The sequence below is a fragment of the Lepisma saccharinum genome, chromosome 28, assembly GCF_977018435.1.
Source record: "Lepisma saccharinum chromosome 28, izLepSacc3.1, whole genome shotgun sequence".
NCBI lineage: Eukaryota > Metazoa > Arthropoda > Insecta > Zygentoma > Lepismatidae > Lepisma > Lepisma saccharinum.
This window is the reverse complement of record NC_139256.1, coordinates 28,890,557-28,905,764: the sequence shown is the minus strand read 5'-3', so window position 1 is coordinate 28,905,764 and position 15,208 is coordinate 28,890,557. Positions and strand designations below refer to the sequence as shown.

The 15,208-nt window shown below is 39.2% G+C and overlaps 1 protein-coding gene across 1 annotated transcript; it reads left to right on the top strand.

Moving 5' to 3' along the window:
- Positions 1 to 1,302: 1,302 nt before the first annotated feature.
- Positions 1,303 to 3,191, top strand: LOC145980875 (uncharacterized). Its single transcript, XM_083113958.1, has 2 exons — positions 1,303 to 1,761; positions 2,931 to 3,191. The coding sequence occupies exons 1-2, from the start codon at positions 1,303 to 1,305 to the stop codon at positions 3,189 to 3,191; spliced, it is 720 nt and encodes a 239-aa protein (XP_082970084.1).
- Positions 3,192 to 15,208: the final 12,017 nt, after the last annotated feature.

The following is a 15,208-nucleotide window of genomic DNA, read 5'->3' as shown; positions in this document are numbered from 1 at the left end:
ATTCTCCTCACTACATCTCCTCTCCTCGTCCATCCTCTCTTTCTTCTCTCCTCTACTTTTCCTCTTCTCCTCTCGCTTTCTCTTTCTCCTGTCATTTGTCACCTCTCGTTTTCTCTCACCTCTTCTCCTTTATGTAGACTCATCAGCGATGAAATGCTAGAAAGCCTATTATTTTTCTTTCAGAAAGAATTTTGTCACTTGCGATATAATATTGATATTTTTAATACTTTTTATACACTAATACTTGTTTTTATTTCTTTCGCGTATTTTATAAATATTTATTGTGCATGTGGCAACCCTGAAATTGAGCCTAACTCTACACGCAACCCACCAACACCTTGTGTAAATTGTGTTGCCTAGTTTAAAATGTCGTTGTCCTAAAACTTTTGAGAGACACTGTACAATGTACCTCCAATGAGGATCTAACCTGGTTTAATTTTTACACCACGTCATCGGGAAGGCCGGTAAAATAAGAAAAATATCACTAACTGCTGTCTATTAATTTTGTAGCAGACTGTACAGCCAACGGTATATATAATAATAGGCAAATTGTTAATCACTATTTTCATTCTTTAGTATTCTACATCCTATGTTGTTTTAAGGAATGGAATTATGCTGTTGTTTATTGGCCTTTTTATTATCTTTACATTGTTGAATATGATGACCAGTGATGTGTCGTACACTATAAGTTTACGTCTGCATGTGTTGTCTACACGTAATCTACGCATAGATTACATTGGGTTGTAGTTTACATAGACTACGTAGACAATCTAAAGTGCATCAAAATTAATTTTCAAGGCTTTCGTGAAAGGAAAGTAACATTTTCAACTATACTGGTTCCTAACGAACTGAAAAGAATCCTATTTACAACAGAATGTATCTTCTCTTCTATCATCAACTATGGAAGAAGATAAATAGTATGTAAAAAGAACAACAGATGGCAGTTGTGAGGCAAAATTAGTCTTTTCCCCATGAAACACTATAATATTTCCTATGTTAGGTTCTTTTCCTAGGTGAGAAATTGTTCGAATTTGGAAGGGAGCGTATGAAAAGTTCTCCTCACACATCAGCAACTGATACGCAGTATAATTTTCTTTTACTTCCACGGCGCCCTTTACTAAAGCCCCCTGCACACGGGGACAGTACTGGCCGCCAGTACTGGCGACTAGAAGTGTCAGCCAGTGAAATGGCCGGACAGTAGGCTTACACACGAGGACAGTAATGGCTTCCATTAGTGGCAGCCAGTAGCCAGTTTTTTTGTGTGGACGTGGTGAGTGCAACAGTCAGAGGATGTGTGAGAACATGGAGGAGGTTGATGAAGAGTTCGTGGAAGCTGTTGATGAGGCTGTAAGTGATATTGCACATTGTTTAAGTGAAGAGCTTCAAGAAATAGTAACCAAAAAGCGGGCGTACTGGGTTAAAGACTGGGTGTGTCGTAGAGATCAGCTGGGAGCTTCGGCTACAATACTGCCCGAACTTGCGGAGGAGGATCCTCTGGAATACAAGAGAATTATGAGAATGAGTGTGGGGCAATTTAACGAACTGTGTAATTTAATTGAACATAAAATATCAAAAACAGATACGCTAATGAGAAACGCAGTTCCTGCCCGTCCAAATCTAGAGGTTGCCTTACGATTTTTAGCTACTGGTGACAGTTACCAAACTCTAGCAATGATGTTTCGAATACTAGCCAACACCATTTCTAGTTTTATGCCAGAAGTACTTACAGCAATAACGACAGCATTACAACAACATATGAAGGTAAGATCTCACAATTATTGCTTGCTAACTTGTTAATTTATATTATAGGGTAGTAGAAAAATCAAGACTGGGCCTGTCTTTTGTAAAAGGTAAAAAAAAAAAGGTAAAGTGTTCCCCTGTGCTTAGCACCACGCCATGAAGGCGTATAGGGGGTGTGGGGGTAACGCCCCACACTTTCTTGATCCGGTCGTGAGTAGGGGTGATGTGATCAGCATCACGCCCTTGACCGCCTTTACCCCCCAGGGTTTCCCCCAGGTACCCATGTTATTCGACGCTGGGTAGGCGCCTGTCTTTTGTATCATTTAATAAACATTTGTAAAAAGAGTAGCAAATTCTTAGTAAGACTGGTGAGTTGAAAGTAAATAAGTGCAGAAATGTGCATATCTTTTAGGGGTTGTCACTCCCAACAACTATGCTAACCATAAAAGAGGTGATTCAAAAAAAATATCAATTTTCGTTAGTACAATTTATTATGAAATGTAATATTAATTGTAATGATTTGTAAAGTACACAGAACAAAATTTGTTTGTCAGGTAATGTCATTTCAATGTAAATGTCTGTAAACAAAATCTCCTTCAGCTATAAATTCGTTTTGAATACTATCGTCGTCATCAGAATTACCGACGTAGGACGAGGCTCCAGATAACATCGGGGAAGGTGAAGGTCGTGGGGATTCCAACAATTGCAATCTCTCTTTTGTTAGCATAGATTGAATTTTGTCTTGGCAAGTAAGTCGGTTCCTCATGGGAAGGTCCCTCAACTGAGCTGCAACATATTTTCCAAATACGTCAACCTCGTCGGGCTGGACTTTGTTTGAAGTTGACGGGCGACTCTCAGTTATTTTTTGTAATTTTGCAATCGCACCCTCAACTTTAGATAAGTTGCTTACACGCCGTTTTTTGGTATTATGTGTGTGAAAAGTAGGCACAACTGGGGGTTGTGATGAGTCCTCTTCAATCGATTTGTCGACATTCTGTTCACTGTCAACAGTTTGATTTTCAGATTCGCCAATTTCTTCATCCTTCCCATCATCTTTAGCGCTGGTAACTGGTGTAACCTGAAATTACAAGATAACCAATAATTTACCGAACTCACAACTCTCTATGTTTGTGTAAACGTGTTTGTACGCACTTGCAAATTTTAGTTTGTAACTAATATTTCCTTTTTAGGTTCCGCAAACATCCGAGGAATGGGTGGAAATACAACAAAATTTTGAAACAAAATGGCATTTTCCTCTATGTTGTGGTGCTATTGACGGAAAGCATGTGGCCATAAAACGTCCGCCTGGGAGTTGCTCTGAGTTTTACAACTACAAAGGAGGTTACAGCGTTATACTTTTGGCATTGGTAGATGCTGATTGTAAATTTATATACATAGATGTGGGAACCAATGGAAGAGCCAATGACGCAAGTGTATTCCGGTTGTCCTAGCTTAAATCAGCTATAGACAATAGTAAGCTAAATTTTCCTAATGACTACTTTATTTTGGGGGATGACGCGTTCCCTTTGTCACCGAACTTAATGAAGCCCTTTTCGAAAAGAAATTTGACATTATTGGAACGAATATTCAACTATCGTTTATCGCGTGCACGCAGAGTGGTGGAAAACGCGTTTGGTATAATGGCAGCAAGATTTAGAATCTTTGGAAAAGATATCGAAGTTGATTTAGAAACTCTAGATCTGATTGTACAATGTACATGTACTCTCCACAACTGGTTGCGAACAACGTCACCAGCAACGTACTTTGAAAGAGGATGGGTTGACTATGAAGACATTGACACAGGAGTTTTTCACCCCGGCCAGTGGCGTTCCAATGGGACAGAACTACCGTCATTGAGAGGAGCTCGCTCGACAAACACACATTCGAAAAGAGCTTCGGAAACAAGGAAGAAACTGGCTGAGTACTTCAGCGGAGAAGGACGAGTGTCTTGGCAGATGAAGGCTATTGGCATGTAATCAGTGGCACAGCAAATGCACTTAGGCCCTACATTGTTATTGACGAACTCTGTAAAAATCAAATGTTCTTAATATCTTACTAGTGTTATTGGTCAGTAAATCACAAAATTAGTTTAAAATGTTAATAGTTGATAACACTAACAAGATTGCAAAATGTTTTAAAACACAATGGGTCCGTAATCTTTTGATATAGTCTAGTATCTTATTAAATTACATATTCAGCTGATTGTTTGTTTTTAAATAGTTGTTATTATCCTTTTTCTCCTTATGTTTACAAATATGTTTGTTGATTCTGTTTCTATTTTGGCAACTAAGAAATTATATGACGTAACCTCTAGACAGGTGACAATTAATTGAATACCTATTTACCTTGGCACACAGTTTTGACCTAACATACTCTTACTTAAGGATTAAAAAATCAAACTTACCAAATTCGATGTTGACTTCCTCGTGATGACCACATCTCTCACGAAACTGTCGACTGCAGTGAACCATGGTAGTTTCGGTACGTAGACGTCGTCAGTGCCCGCTGCACTTGCTTCTGATTCACTCACTTTCAGGATTTCACCTCTGTATGTGGCCTTTATAGCCTTTATACGGGCTTTCAAAAAACTCAAGTCGGGAACTGCGACCCCTACTCCTATTAATTCACCCTTTAATTTTATCATTGAACTCTCCCTCTTTGCCTTGTTGGCATAATCAGAATGACGAACGTTCCATAGTAGTTCATAGTTTATGTAAGTTTCTAAAAATGTACCGATATTGTCCGCACTCCATTTTACACTAGCAGTTGGTTTTTTCTTCGCTTCTTCAGATTTTGAACACATTTCCGGTGTGAAATTTCGCAACGAAAGTAAATACGTAAAGTAAATACGAAAGTCATCACAAAAGTAGTTCTTCCCTCAACAGAGTCTAGCGCTCTACTGGCGGCCAGTACCTTTAAAGACACGTCCAATAATGGCTGCCACTAGGTCACGTGACCCTGTTACTGGCCCTCTGGCATCCACTAAACTCAAACATGTTTGAGTTTGGTGGCCGCCAGTAGCCTACTGGACGTTGAAGCGGAAGTACCCCTGCACACGGGGACAGTAGAGGGACAATTAGTAGCGGCCATTACTGGCTAGTACTACTGGCGGCCACTACTGTCCCCGTGTGCAGGGGGCATCACCTTTCGCCATGTTGTTTACATAGATTACGTCATCTACGTGTATAAAATAGTCTACGTGTAGAATGTAGACTATCGTTGTTTACACGTAAACGCACATCACTGATGATGACAGACAAGTCGTCTACTTTTACTTTTGTCTTCGACTGTACGTACGTACTAAACAAAACAAAAAATCAGTGAAGAAGAAGAAGCAGAAACCAAGACTCGAACTGCGGAGAAGCAGACGAGCTAATTCTCAATCGTAATTCGCATTTTTACCCTTTGGATGCGCAGGGAAATTAGGTACATAAGCAGTCAATTCTGTCCATGGTCGAATGTGGACATGGCAACTCGTATATACCGTTGCTCTTTGAGAAATGAAGCGAAAGACGAACAAATTATATCCACGTGGACGGCGGGCGAGAATTCCAGACTTGCTTCCCTTTCATATCCCCCGGAATCCGTTCATGTGGCAATATACCCTTGAGGGTTACTCATCCCAGGCGGAGTTATTGGACGATGCCTCATCAACTTTGACGCCAAACATTGTTTGTGGAAGGCTTCTGTAGCTCCGTCCAATCAGTATTCAAACGGCAACTTCATTGAGCTGTTCGATCGTCTTTTGTTGCGTTTTAATAAAACTTCCCCGAGTCTGTTAATGAAATATATATTACGTTCAAGTTCTTAAAGAGAAAGTCCCATAGTAATTAAATTTATTAGCAGCGGAGTGCGAACTAGAGAGAAGAGGGGGATTCTGGTATTAAACCTCGTTCATAGTAAAGGTTACGATCTCTTCGATACTGTGGCTCTGTCCGAAAGGTACAAAATATGGTCTTAGCGGAAGTGACGTCACCTAGTACAGTTCGAAAGCGCCAAAAACAGAAGTACGCAAGTGCACCGCTTGCAGTACAGACGGGAGCTGACTAGGTCACGTGATTTCCATACTCGTTGTTCATTTGTTTAAAATCACGGAGGTAGAAAGCCAGCAACACAGGTTAAATGTACGTTATGGGCCAGCAAGTTGTTAGTTAAAGTTCTTATAATGTGTAGAAATGTATGTGTACGAACATTTGAAAATGCTATGTGATTTCTATGGTGAAAAACAAGTGTTTAAACCGTGGGGAAATCAACGAGTACTAAGTTTTATCTACTAATCGTATTTGGCGCTGCAGTCGAAGTGCAATTCGAAAGACTTTCACTTCCAGTCCACGAGAAGTGCGCTCTTGCACCTTTCGGACACGGCCTGTGTGGGCAACACTGTCAAAGTTTGTTTTATGTACGCTTTATGGCTCAGGTTAATCGGACTGGACCTACAGTTTGAAACGGGAACTCAACCTGCGCTAGCGTACACAGGTTTTTTCCGAAGCGGACTGGAATTGTAAACGTGGATGTTACATAGCTTCGTTCTAAGGGGTGGGCGTTATACACTGTACAGTGGGATCTATGAGTATTAACGTGCAAATTGTGCATGACTATTTTCATTAATTTTTCTTTAACATTCTATATGTTTTTAAGCGATGGATTTTTATGTATGCTGGTGCAGAAGTTGTTAACAGCTTGTTTTGAGTTTTCGTTTAATTCTTGAATCTCTTATTGGGTCAAATAAAGTGCACGAGCATGGTGATGGACAATTTGCACAGCAATACTCATGGATCCCACTGTACTATATCTCGGTAATCTCTGGAGCAAGGTCGCGCAGAAGGATAGGAAGGAAGTGGGCGGAGCGAAGCAGTGTACGCTGATACAAACAGTTTGGAACTACAGTCGCTTTCCCCCTCCACGCAGTCTCGTTCCCTCGCACGTGTTCATTGGTCGAGCCCTCTGGAGTCACTACTTTCGCACAGAGACTTGCTTTCGTTCGCTCCCTCCAGAGATTTTGGGACAGAGTATATAAAATATTTCGTAGTTACCATTTTTAACATTCGCTTTTAAAGTTGTTAAAAAAGTAATCAGGGACATTTTAAGTTGAGTTTGCACTTACCACTTTTTTTCTCATTTTTTACTGCTTTCGATTGAAAATTTTGATAGGAGCTGTAACCCCATCAGCTCCCCCCTGCGTACGCCAATTTGTACAAAATTTGATGACGGTAATTAAACGTTATGGCGAGAGCTTGAGAGTTTGTTTACACTCACAATGTTCCATACATTGTGTCGCAAGCAGTGATGTGTGTCTACGCGTAAATAACGATAATCTACATTATACTCGTAGATGACGTAATCTATGTAAATATCATGGCAAAAGGTGATAACTTAGCAAAGGGCGCTGTGGAAGTAAAACAAAATTAGACTGCGTATCAGTTGGTAATGTGTGAGAAGAATCTTTCATAGGCTTCCTTGCAAATTCAACAAATTCTCACCTAGGAAAAAACATAACATAGGAAATATTCTAGTGTTTTGTGAGAAAAAGTCTACTTTTTCCTCACGACTGCCATCTGTTGCTTTTTTTTTGCATACAATTTATCTTCTTTCATAGTTGATGATAGAACAGAAGAGAAATTTTGTTGTAAATAGGATTCTTCTCAGTTCATTAGGAACCAATATAGTTGAAAATGTCACTTTCCTTTCATGAAAGCCTTGAAAATTAATTTTAATGTACTTTATATTGTCTACGTAGTCTATGTAAACTACAACCCAATGTAATCTACGCGTAGATTACGTGTAGACAACGCATGTAGATGTAAACTTATAGTATACGGCACTCGCAAGACACAGTTCGATATCCAATTCTTCTCCTTTTATGAAATTTAATCCCGATATTACATGTTAAATTTTTTTTGTCACTGTCGCAAAGTAAAAAGAATTAACGTGTCTGTAATACATGCATTTATAATGAAACCAAAATTTAGTCGCACTCAATAGAGGGCAAAATCGAAGTTTGTGTACAATCTATTTCATACTTTGTATATTATTTACTTTTTATGCGTTTGTACAATTGGCGTGACGTTTTGATGCTGTTTCATAGAATAGACTGACACCTCTAGAAATACGCATTTTGTGTACCTGTTCTGCACAGGAACGACGGAACAAGGCCACGAACACTACCTCCTACTCACGATTGCAGCGCCTCCCAACGGGTCTTTTGGCATTGGCGCGTGGTTTATGCCTGTTATGCGGTTCTTAACAGTTTTGCTGTTCCTGTGCAATCGTTCAAAAGTTTTTCTTTTGACGAATTCATCCCAAGGTTCCAGGGGTAAGTACTCATATTAACTATAATTATAACAAATTATTTGATGTTCGTACTATAGCCTATATGTTGTTCTGAGTGAAATGCAATCTAATTGTTAGTGTGAAACCGTGAACCACTGTTGTTTTCGATTCAAGGTAGCTGTGCATCTTCTATTTTCCACGTAGTACACGCTGGGCTGCATTTTGCGGGCAAACGAGACTGGTGTCTGGACTCGCAGCCAGTATCATCCTCTGTGGAGCTTGTGTTGCGTTCTGTCCATGTGTGTTTGTGATTGTCTCTTCATCCATTTCATCTTACCAGTTACCATTCATCATCATTTTCGCGATTAGCCAAAAGTGGCAGAAAAGATAAAATAAAATAAATCGATCAATGTGGACTTCGGCGATATGAATCGTAAAGAGAAATCTTCATCCTGCTTACTGGACAAAAACAACTTCTCTTAATTACTACTTGCAGTTATTAAACCACTATCAGGGGTGCCCACCGGGGGGGGGGGGGGATTATGGCGCAGGTTGCGCCATCGAGATTTTTTTTTGGTGGGGGAGATTTTTCCCTTCAAATAATAGAAAATTTAACATTTATATATTTTTCCAACATACAGTATACAGTGAGTATAAAAAGTGTTTGGACACTGCTGTAGTTACTTTAATAATGGATCCGCTTGGCGTTGTGGGTGATGGTAGGTGAGCGGGACAAAAGTGCAATGGTTCTATCTCAAATTCTTTCTTTCTTGGTACTGTTTTTGCATAGCCATGGGATGGGACTAGTTCGAAGGACAGTAAGATAGGTTTCATTAAGAATTCGTCTACTTTCGATATTCAGGATCATTCACCGAACTTTATTGTCAGAGGTTGTATTTACGGTGAAAACCGGGAATTATACTTGAATTTTATCATGGTCCTAGAGTGGCCACCCTGACACCTCCCTCCGTGCGCACGCCTATGTCCATAATTATGTAGAGGACTGTTTGGACGACAATATCACTAAATTTGTCAAAATTCTTCTCAATTAATTTCTTTCCCCGAATCTAAATTTATTTCATGAGAGTTCTCGTACAAAAATAGCAATTTTTCAATTTAGTTTGAATAAAATATAGATCTTCTGAAGCAGATTTACATCTTGTAATGATGCGATCATTACTGGATCCTTTTTTATGTTATAAATTGTGTATGTCTATGTATTCCTGTACGTTTGGATTCTTGGCCGTTGGGGAGCGGTAAGTTTCCAGTAACGGTTTAGGTCATTAGCGGGGCCTATAAATAGGAAGGGCAGCGGAGCAGTGGGTCTCAGATGTTTGGCGGAGTACAGAAATGTAAGAGGTATCTTTTTCTCTGAGGGGAGCGGCTGGGCGAGCATTCTTTCCTTACTATGTGAACCGACGGCGGGGATGTTAACTTTCTTTCTTTTAATACACACACTTGCTCTTTTCATATCATTCCAATAGTTTATTTCATGTGGGAAACCGGGTACACAACACACATACCTTCAGCCACCTTTTTTGGTACTGAGGGTTATATATTTTTTTTTACTCGTGGAGCCAGTGGCTACGCGAGTCTACACACTCTCTTCGGGAAGGGGGGACAGGGTACACCGAAATGTAATTGTGCGAATAACGGCCAAGAATTATCTTCTGTAAATATAATATGAATAAACCTATATATATCTAAAAGGAAATGGGCGTTAAGTTGTAATTTGAAGAGGTACGTGTCTATTGCCTAAACTAGCATCCACAGAACTTCAGGTACTGCAAGTTTTGAACCTCGGGACAAGGATTCAAAAATGTATGGTAGTGTATATTGTGTATGTTGCTGAGAATCAGCTTAAAAGCACAAAATATACCGCTACAATCTTCTCTTCTGATTGGTTACTGCTGTAGAAATGGGTCGTCCCAACTTTACTCAAAGTTACGTTCAGCTTCAGGATTGATTTTCTTAAATTGAATTATATCTTATTCCATTATTTTGCACTCATTTTCAATAGTTTTCACTTAATGTTTCCTGAGGCACAAATATAGTGTGTTAACTAGTACCACTATATGTAGTAAAATAGGTTTATGTAGTTTGAATTATTTTGGATAGGAAGATAATGTAAACAAAAGGAACTTTTGGTGTTTAGTAAGGTGAGATTTTTTCAGTTTGCATCTACCAAATTATATAAGGAGGTACAGTCAACAGCAAAGAAAATAGTAGGCAAATTGTCCATCACTATTTTTTTTTTAGTCCACATGCTGTTTTGTTATAAGGAATGGAATTGTGTTTATGCAAAGCAGATGCTGTCCTCTGCTGATTGACTTTTTTATTAACGGCTGAGCTGATACCACTTTGAACCGATACCCACCGGTACCGATACCCTTACCGATACCCACCGATACCGATACTTGAAAATTGCAATAATTAAAATTTGTTCAAAATATTGATTAATTTGGGATTTGTATATATTCTTCACCAATTATATGCATCAATTTAACAAGAAATTTGCTTTAGAATATTCACTAATTGCATAATCATATTAAAATACATCTTATGTAATCACATAATACAGTTTTTCGTGTAAAACTGGTGCAAAATGAAACTATATTTTGAGTTTTGCATAATTTCCAGGATGAATAGACTACGCGATAGTTTAGCGTCTCATTTTTAAGGACCTCACGAAAGACTAATATGCCGGAAAAGTATCTGCTGGTATCGGTATATGAATTCCAGTGGCGGCGATTAGGGGGGGGTGAGGGGGCAGTTGCCTGTGTAAACCTTATCTAAAAGGGAAATATACTGTTTTGGCACCTTGCCCCCCCCCCCCTGTTTTGAAACCCAATCGCCGCCACTGATTCCAACCGATACTTTCCGATACATGGGCATCGGTATCTGCTCAGCTCTAGTTTTTATTTCTATTTATGATGGTCACGTTGTGGAAATCAGACTGAATGAAAATGGTGGCGGATAATTCGCCTACTATTTCTTTTGCTGTTGGGTGTACAAAGGGTACAATTTGTATCGAAAGATTTAGGGGGTACTGTACCCCTTCCCCAAATTTAGGGAGTACAATGTACTCCCCCTTTCTCCTTTCCCTCACCAATGGCACTCACAAAGAAAGTCAGATTCCTGCAGAAGAGGAGGGTGGAGCTAGTTTAATACGGAACTCTGTTGCCTTGTACAGTGGGATCCTCTAGTATTGCTCGGCAAATTGTCCATGACTATTTTCATTAATTTTTATCTTGGATTTTTATGTATACTGGTGCAGAAGTTGTCAACAGCTTGTTTTGAGCTTTCTCTTATTTCTTGAAGCTCTTATTGGTTCAAATAAAGTGCACGAACATGGTGGTGGATAATTTGCATGGTAATACTCATGGATCTCACTGTACCCGGTGGAGACACATTGCTCACTTTAACCCACCGTTGGTCGTGCACGGTTTCCTTCTGCGTGTGTGGTTTTAAAGTCGCCATTTATCAATGATTGTTTTTGTCAACACCCTTCCTCTGTCTAGCTGAGTTTCTGACCTTCCTCTTTTACGCCACGAGCTTGTTTTCAGGGTCAGTCAGATCTTCGAGCCACTTGGCAGAGTGTGTGTATGTGTGTGTGTGTGTGGGGGGAGGGGCGGTCGTTGAAGCCCGCCCCTGGTTTCTGAGTCCGTGCGCGACTATCGAAGAGTGCCGCATTCCATTATGTGTGTGTTCGTGATTTCTATTGAAACTGTGTTGTGCAATAACTGGACAGTTGGTGTACTAAGATGGTCATAAGATAAGGAATGCGGATAAGACAACTATTCCTGGAAATTCCTATAGTCGTTTTCACGTTCAGAAGACACAATGGGCTCTTATGGACAATGCTTTTCTTATGGGAAATACGAGCGCGCTGTTGTGAAATTTCTCGATTTACAATTTTAGCTTACGTAAAATCGGTACCTGCAGTTTTGCAGGAAATTTTGTAGAGAATACGATGGTGAGCACAAAAAAGTGGTAACTTGTTTACATATTTTTAGATAAATTAAAAACGCAAATTTTCTGTGAAAACAAAATTTTTACATTGTTTTCATTCCTAACGTTGAAACATGCCGTAAAATTGAAGCATTCTTTATCAAAAAAATTGACACTGTTTTTTAATAGTCATAGGTGATGGTGGTGCTAAGAATTTATCAATACTTTAAAGCATATTTGCATTAAAAATATTCAAATAAAGTATGTGGAGATTTTTTATATTCGTGCAGTAGAAAATGTTGTAGCTGGCCATTTTTTGTTCTGTAATTCCAAGTAAAAACTTCCAGCGACAAAGTTGTGAAGAAAATAATGAAATTATTTTTTATAACCACTCAAAGGTTCCCAGAAATATTACTTCCATGCATTTGGAGTTTCTTTTTAACCCGAACCGCGCGCGAAGTAAGGAGGCCATCTTCAGCCGACTCACCGCAGCATTCCGGATAATCACCACCAAGTTTTCGAGTTGTTATTTTATTTCCATTCAGTAAAAATATTAATTTCATTCAGTTTGTTATAATAGAATTGCAATTACTTTAATTTAATAATTGACAATTATTCCAATGCTGCTGTTGTGAGCAACATTAGTGCTGTGGCAAATACAGGTTGTTTTTGTTTACATTACTGTCGACATTAATACTGAAATGAAGATCACCTTTCAGTTTCCAACGTACACATAAATTCATAGACAATAATGAATTTTTATATATATATGTAACACATTACCATATCTCAATGTTATTCTATGAAATAATTACAGAGAAAGGCGAATGAATATTAAATGTGCCTGTGTATTAAATTAAATCTAATGGGAAAATGACATGCTAATGAACTGTAATGTTCACAGTATAATATTAATATTAATAATTACATATAATTATCATTATATATATAAAATATGTAACACCTACATTGTGAAGGAAGCTCATCATTTCCCGGCGATATGAGCTAGCGTTGTATTGGCAACACTGTACGGTTTCTTCATAAGCGCCGTTGTGTCTTCTGAACGTGAAAACGACTTTAGGGAAAGTGACTCAATAGATGGGCAGTTTGATTCAGATGACCATTGAGAAACCATCAGCGTAACATTTTAAGAGTGTCATTTTCAATCATAAGTTTTTTATTTCCAAAAGAAACCATTTTTTTCCAATTGCCTTCCCGATGTCGCAGTAGTAACACAATCGCAGTGTAATCAAGGGCTCCCGGGTTCGATACCCGGTGGAGGCACATAGTGATTGGTTGCACATGTAACATTAACATTTTCATTATGTGGAATACTACTTATTTTGTCCTGTGTATTTATTTTATTAACTGAAATGTACATTTCATAGTTTTATAGAATTGTTTGCAAAAAATATTTAATCGTAATCATTGAGAGTTTGGCGTTTCAGATCTTTAATTGAATATATTTTTAGAACCGGGTCTTTGGCACCGTGCGCGACCATCGATGTAATTTTTTTTCGTTTAGGTGAAATCAGAATTAGCCTCTTTGAGCATAAAGTGGACTTTAAAACAAATTCTGACCCGTGGGGGCATCAACCTCCCACTCCCCAGTTCGTCTCTGACGTTTTCACTGTCCAAGGGGCATTACTCTAAATTTCAACTCTTGAAAGGAATCGCAAGAGAAGAAGACAGAAGACTGAAAACCTGTCCTCTTCTCCAACTCTGGATACAACTTGACATCTTCCAGCTCGTGTGATTCCTTGTTATTGTTTTGTCCCCCCCACCCAACTCCAGGAAATGCATTGTATTTGTCCTTTCTATCCACCCCCTTTATTCTTTGTTTCGACGTAGAGACTTTCGCCAAGGAAACAAATGGATCCAGCTTGAGATCGAAAGAAGAGTGGGCCATCAAACTGATTACAAGAGTCTACAAGAAGCAGCAAGGGGGTCGAGACTTAGAAAACAAGTTTCCAGAGCAGCAAACAAACCTAGAACCCAAACAACTGTCTCCAATTAGGCCAGATTGAAGCTCAGAAGGCAAATTTGTTTCGATCGAAGGATTTTTTTTTTTACCTACTAGTCTGCAATATTGTTACGAATTAAAGAGCAACCTTGTGGTACTGAATTAGCCTATTATATTTTGCTTTGTTCATATCGTTTCGAAGTTTCTTAAATCTTTCTTCGTAGACAAGTTAAAGTAAACTTGGGCAACTCGTCTGCACTTGTGGGGGAAAGCGAGCTCTCTGTACACTGCGAGCATCCAGCCTACACAACACACCTCAAGGCCTCCTGCCTCGCTTCTTCTTGCGCAGCGTTGCCAGTGTCTGTGTAAGTATTAGGCGTACAAATTAATTCTCGGCCTTCTATAAAGAAAATGCTTATTCATGAAAAATAGTCTTACATTTTAATCGGCGAAGTAATCTCCATTTGAATTTATGCACTTTTGCCATCTTTCGGGCAGCTGGATAATCCCCTGGTGCTAGAACGACGGCAGTTTAGAGTCTATAAACTGAACAATGCGATTTTTCAACTCTTGAAAGTTTCCGAAGGGGCCAGGTGAGGGGGAATAAGCCGCATGAGGCAGAACTTCCAATAGAGCGTCTCCAAACTTCCTTTTGCAGTATGCGGCTAGGCGTTATCATGCAGCAATATCACCTGTCTAGTCCCATTGCCGGTAAATGGTATTTTCGTATAAATTTCGACATCCCAACAAAGAAGTTGACGTTGATTTTTGGATTTTCGTTCAACAGTTGCTCTAATACTTCATCCCGCACTCTCTTTAGCTTGAATCTGACAGTTTGCAATAATATCAGATCTGTTGTTTTATATAAGTTTGATATGTTTTGGGTCAACATGGTAGGAAGCAAAGACTCTGGAAAGACTTGAACTGTTGGGGGATAAAATATTTGTTTTCCTCGTGAAACCATCTGCTTCCGAGTACCAATATGAGAATCTGTACACTGAAAATATATTCCTTTAAAGTACATTTTCAATTTAGAGACCATGTAAGAGTGCGGTGGTACTAGATCAGGAGAGTAACGTGGATGATCAAGCAACTTCATAGTCCAACTGATCCAATATTTTCATTGACATGGGCCATGTGAAAGGGACCTTTCACTTGCAGGAACAGGATCACCTTCGCCAATTTCCTACACCATTTCGTCCTCAGGACTGAAAACAATTGGTCCAGAAAGCTCATATAACAGGCGTTCGCTGTGGAACATTGCTTCATGTAAGTAATGATTTG

Coding starts and splice junctions, on each gene's coding strand:
- LOC145980875 (XM_083113958.1), top strand. CDS start 1,303: ATGGAGGAGGTTGATGAAGAGTTCGTGGAAGCTGTTGATGAGGCTGTA. Junction 1,762..2,930: donor CATTACAACAACATATGAAG/GTAAGATCTCAC, acceptor TTTCCTTTTTAG/GTTCCGCAAACATCCGAGGA.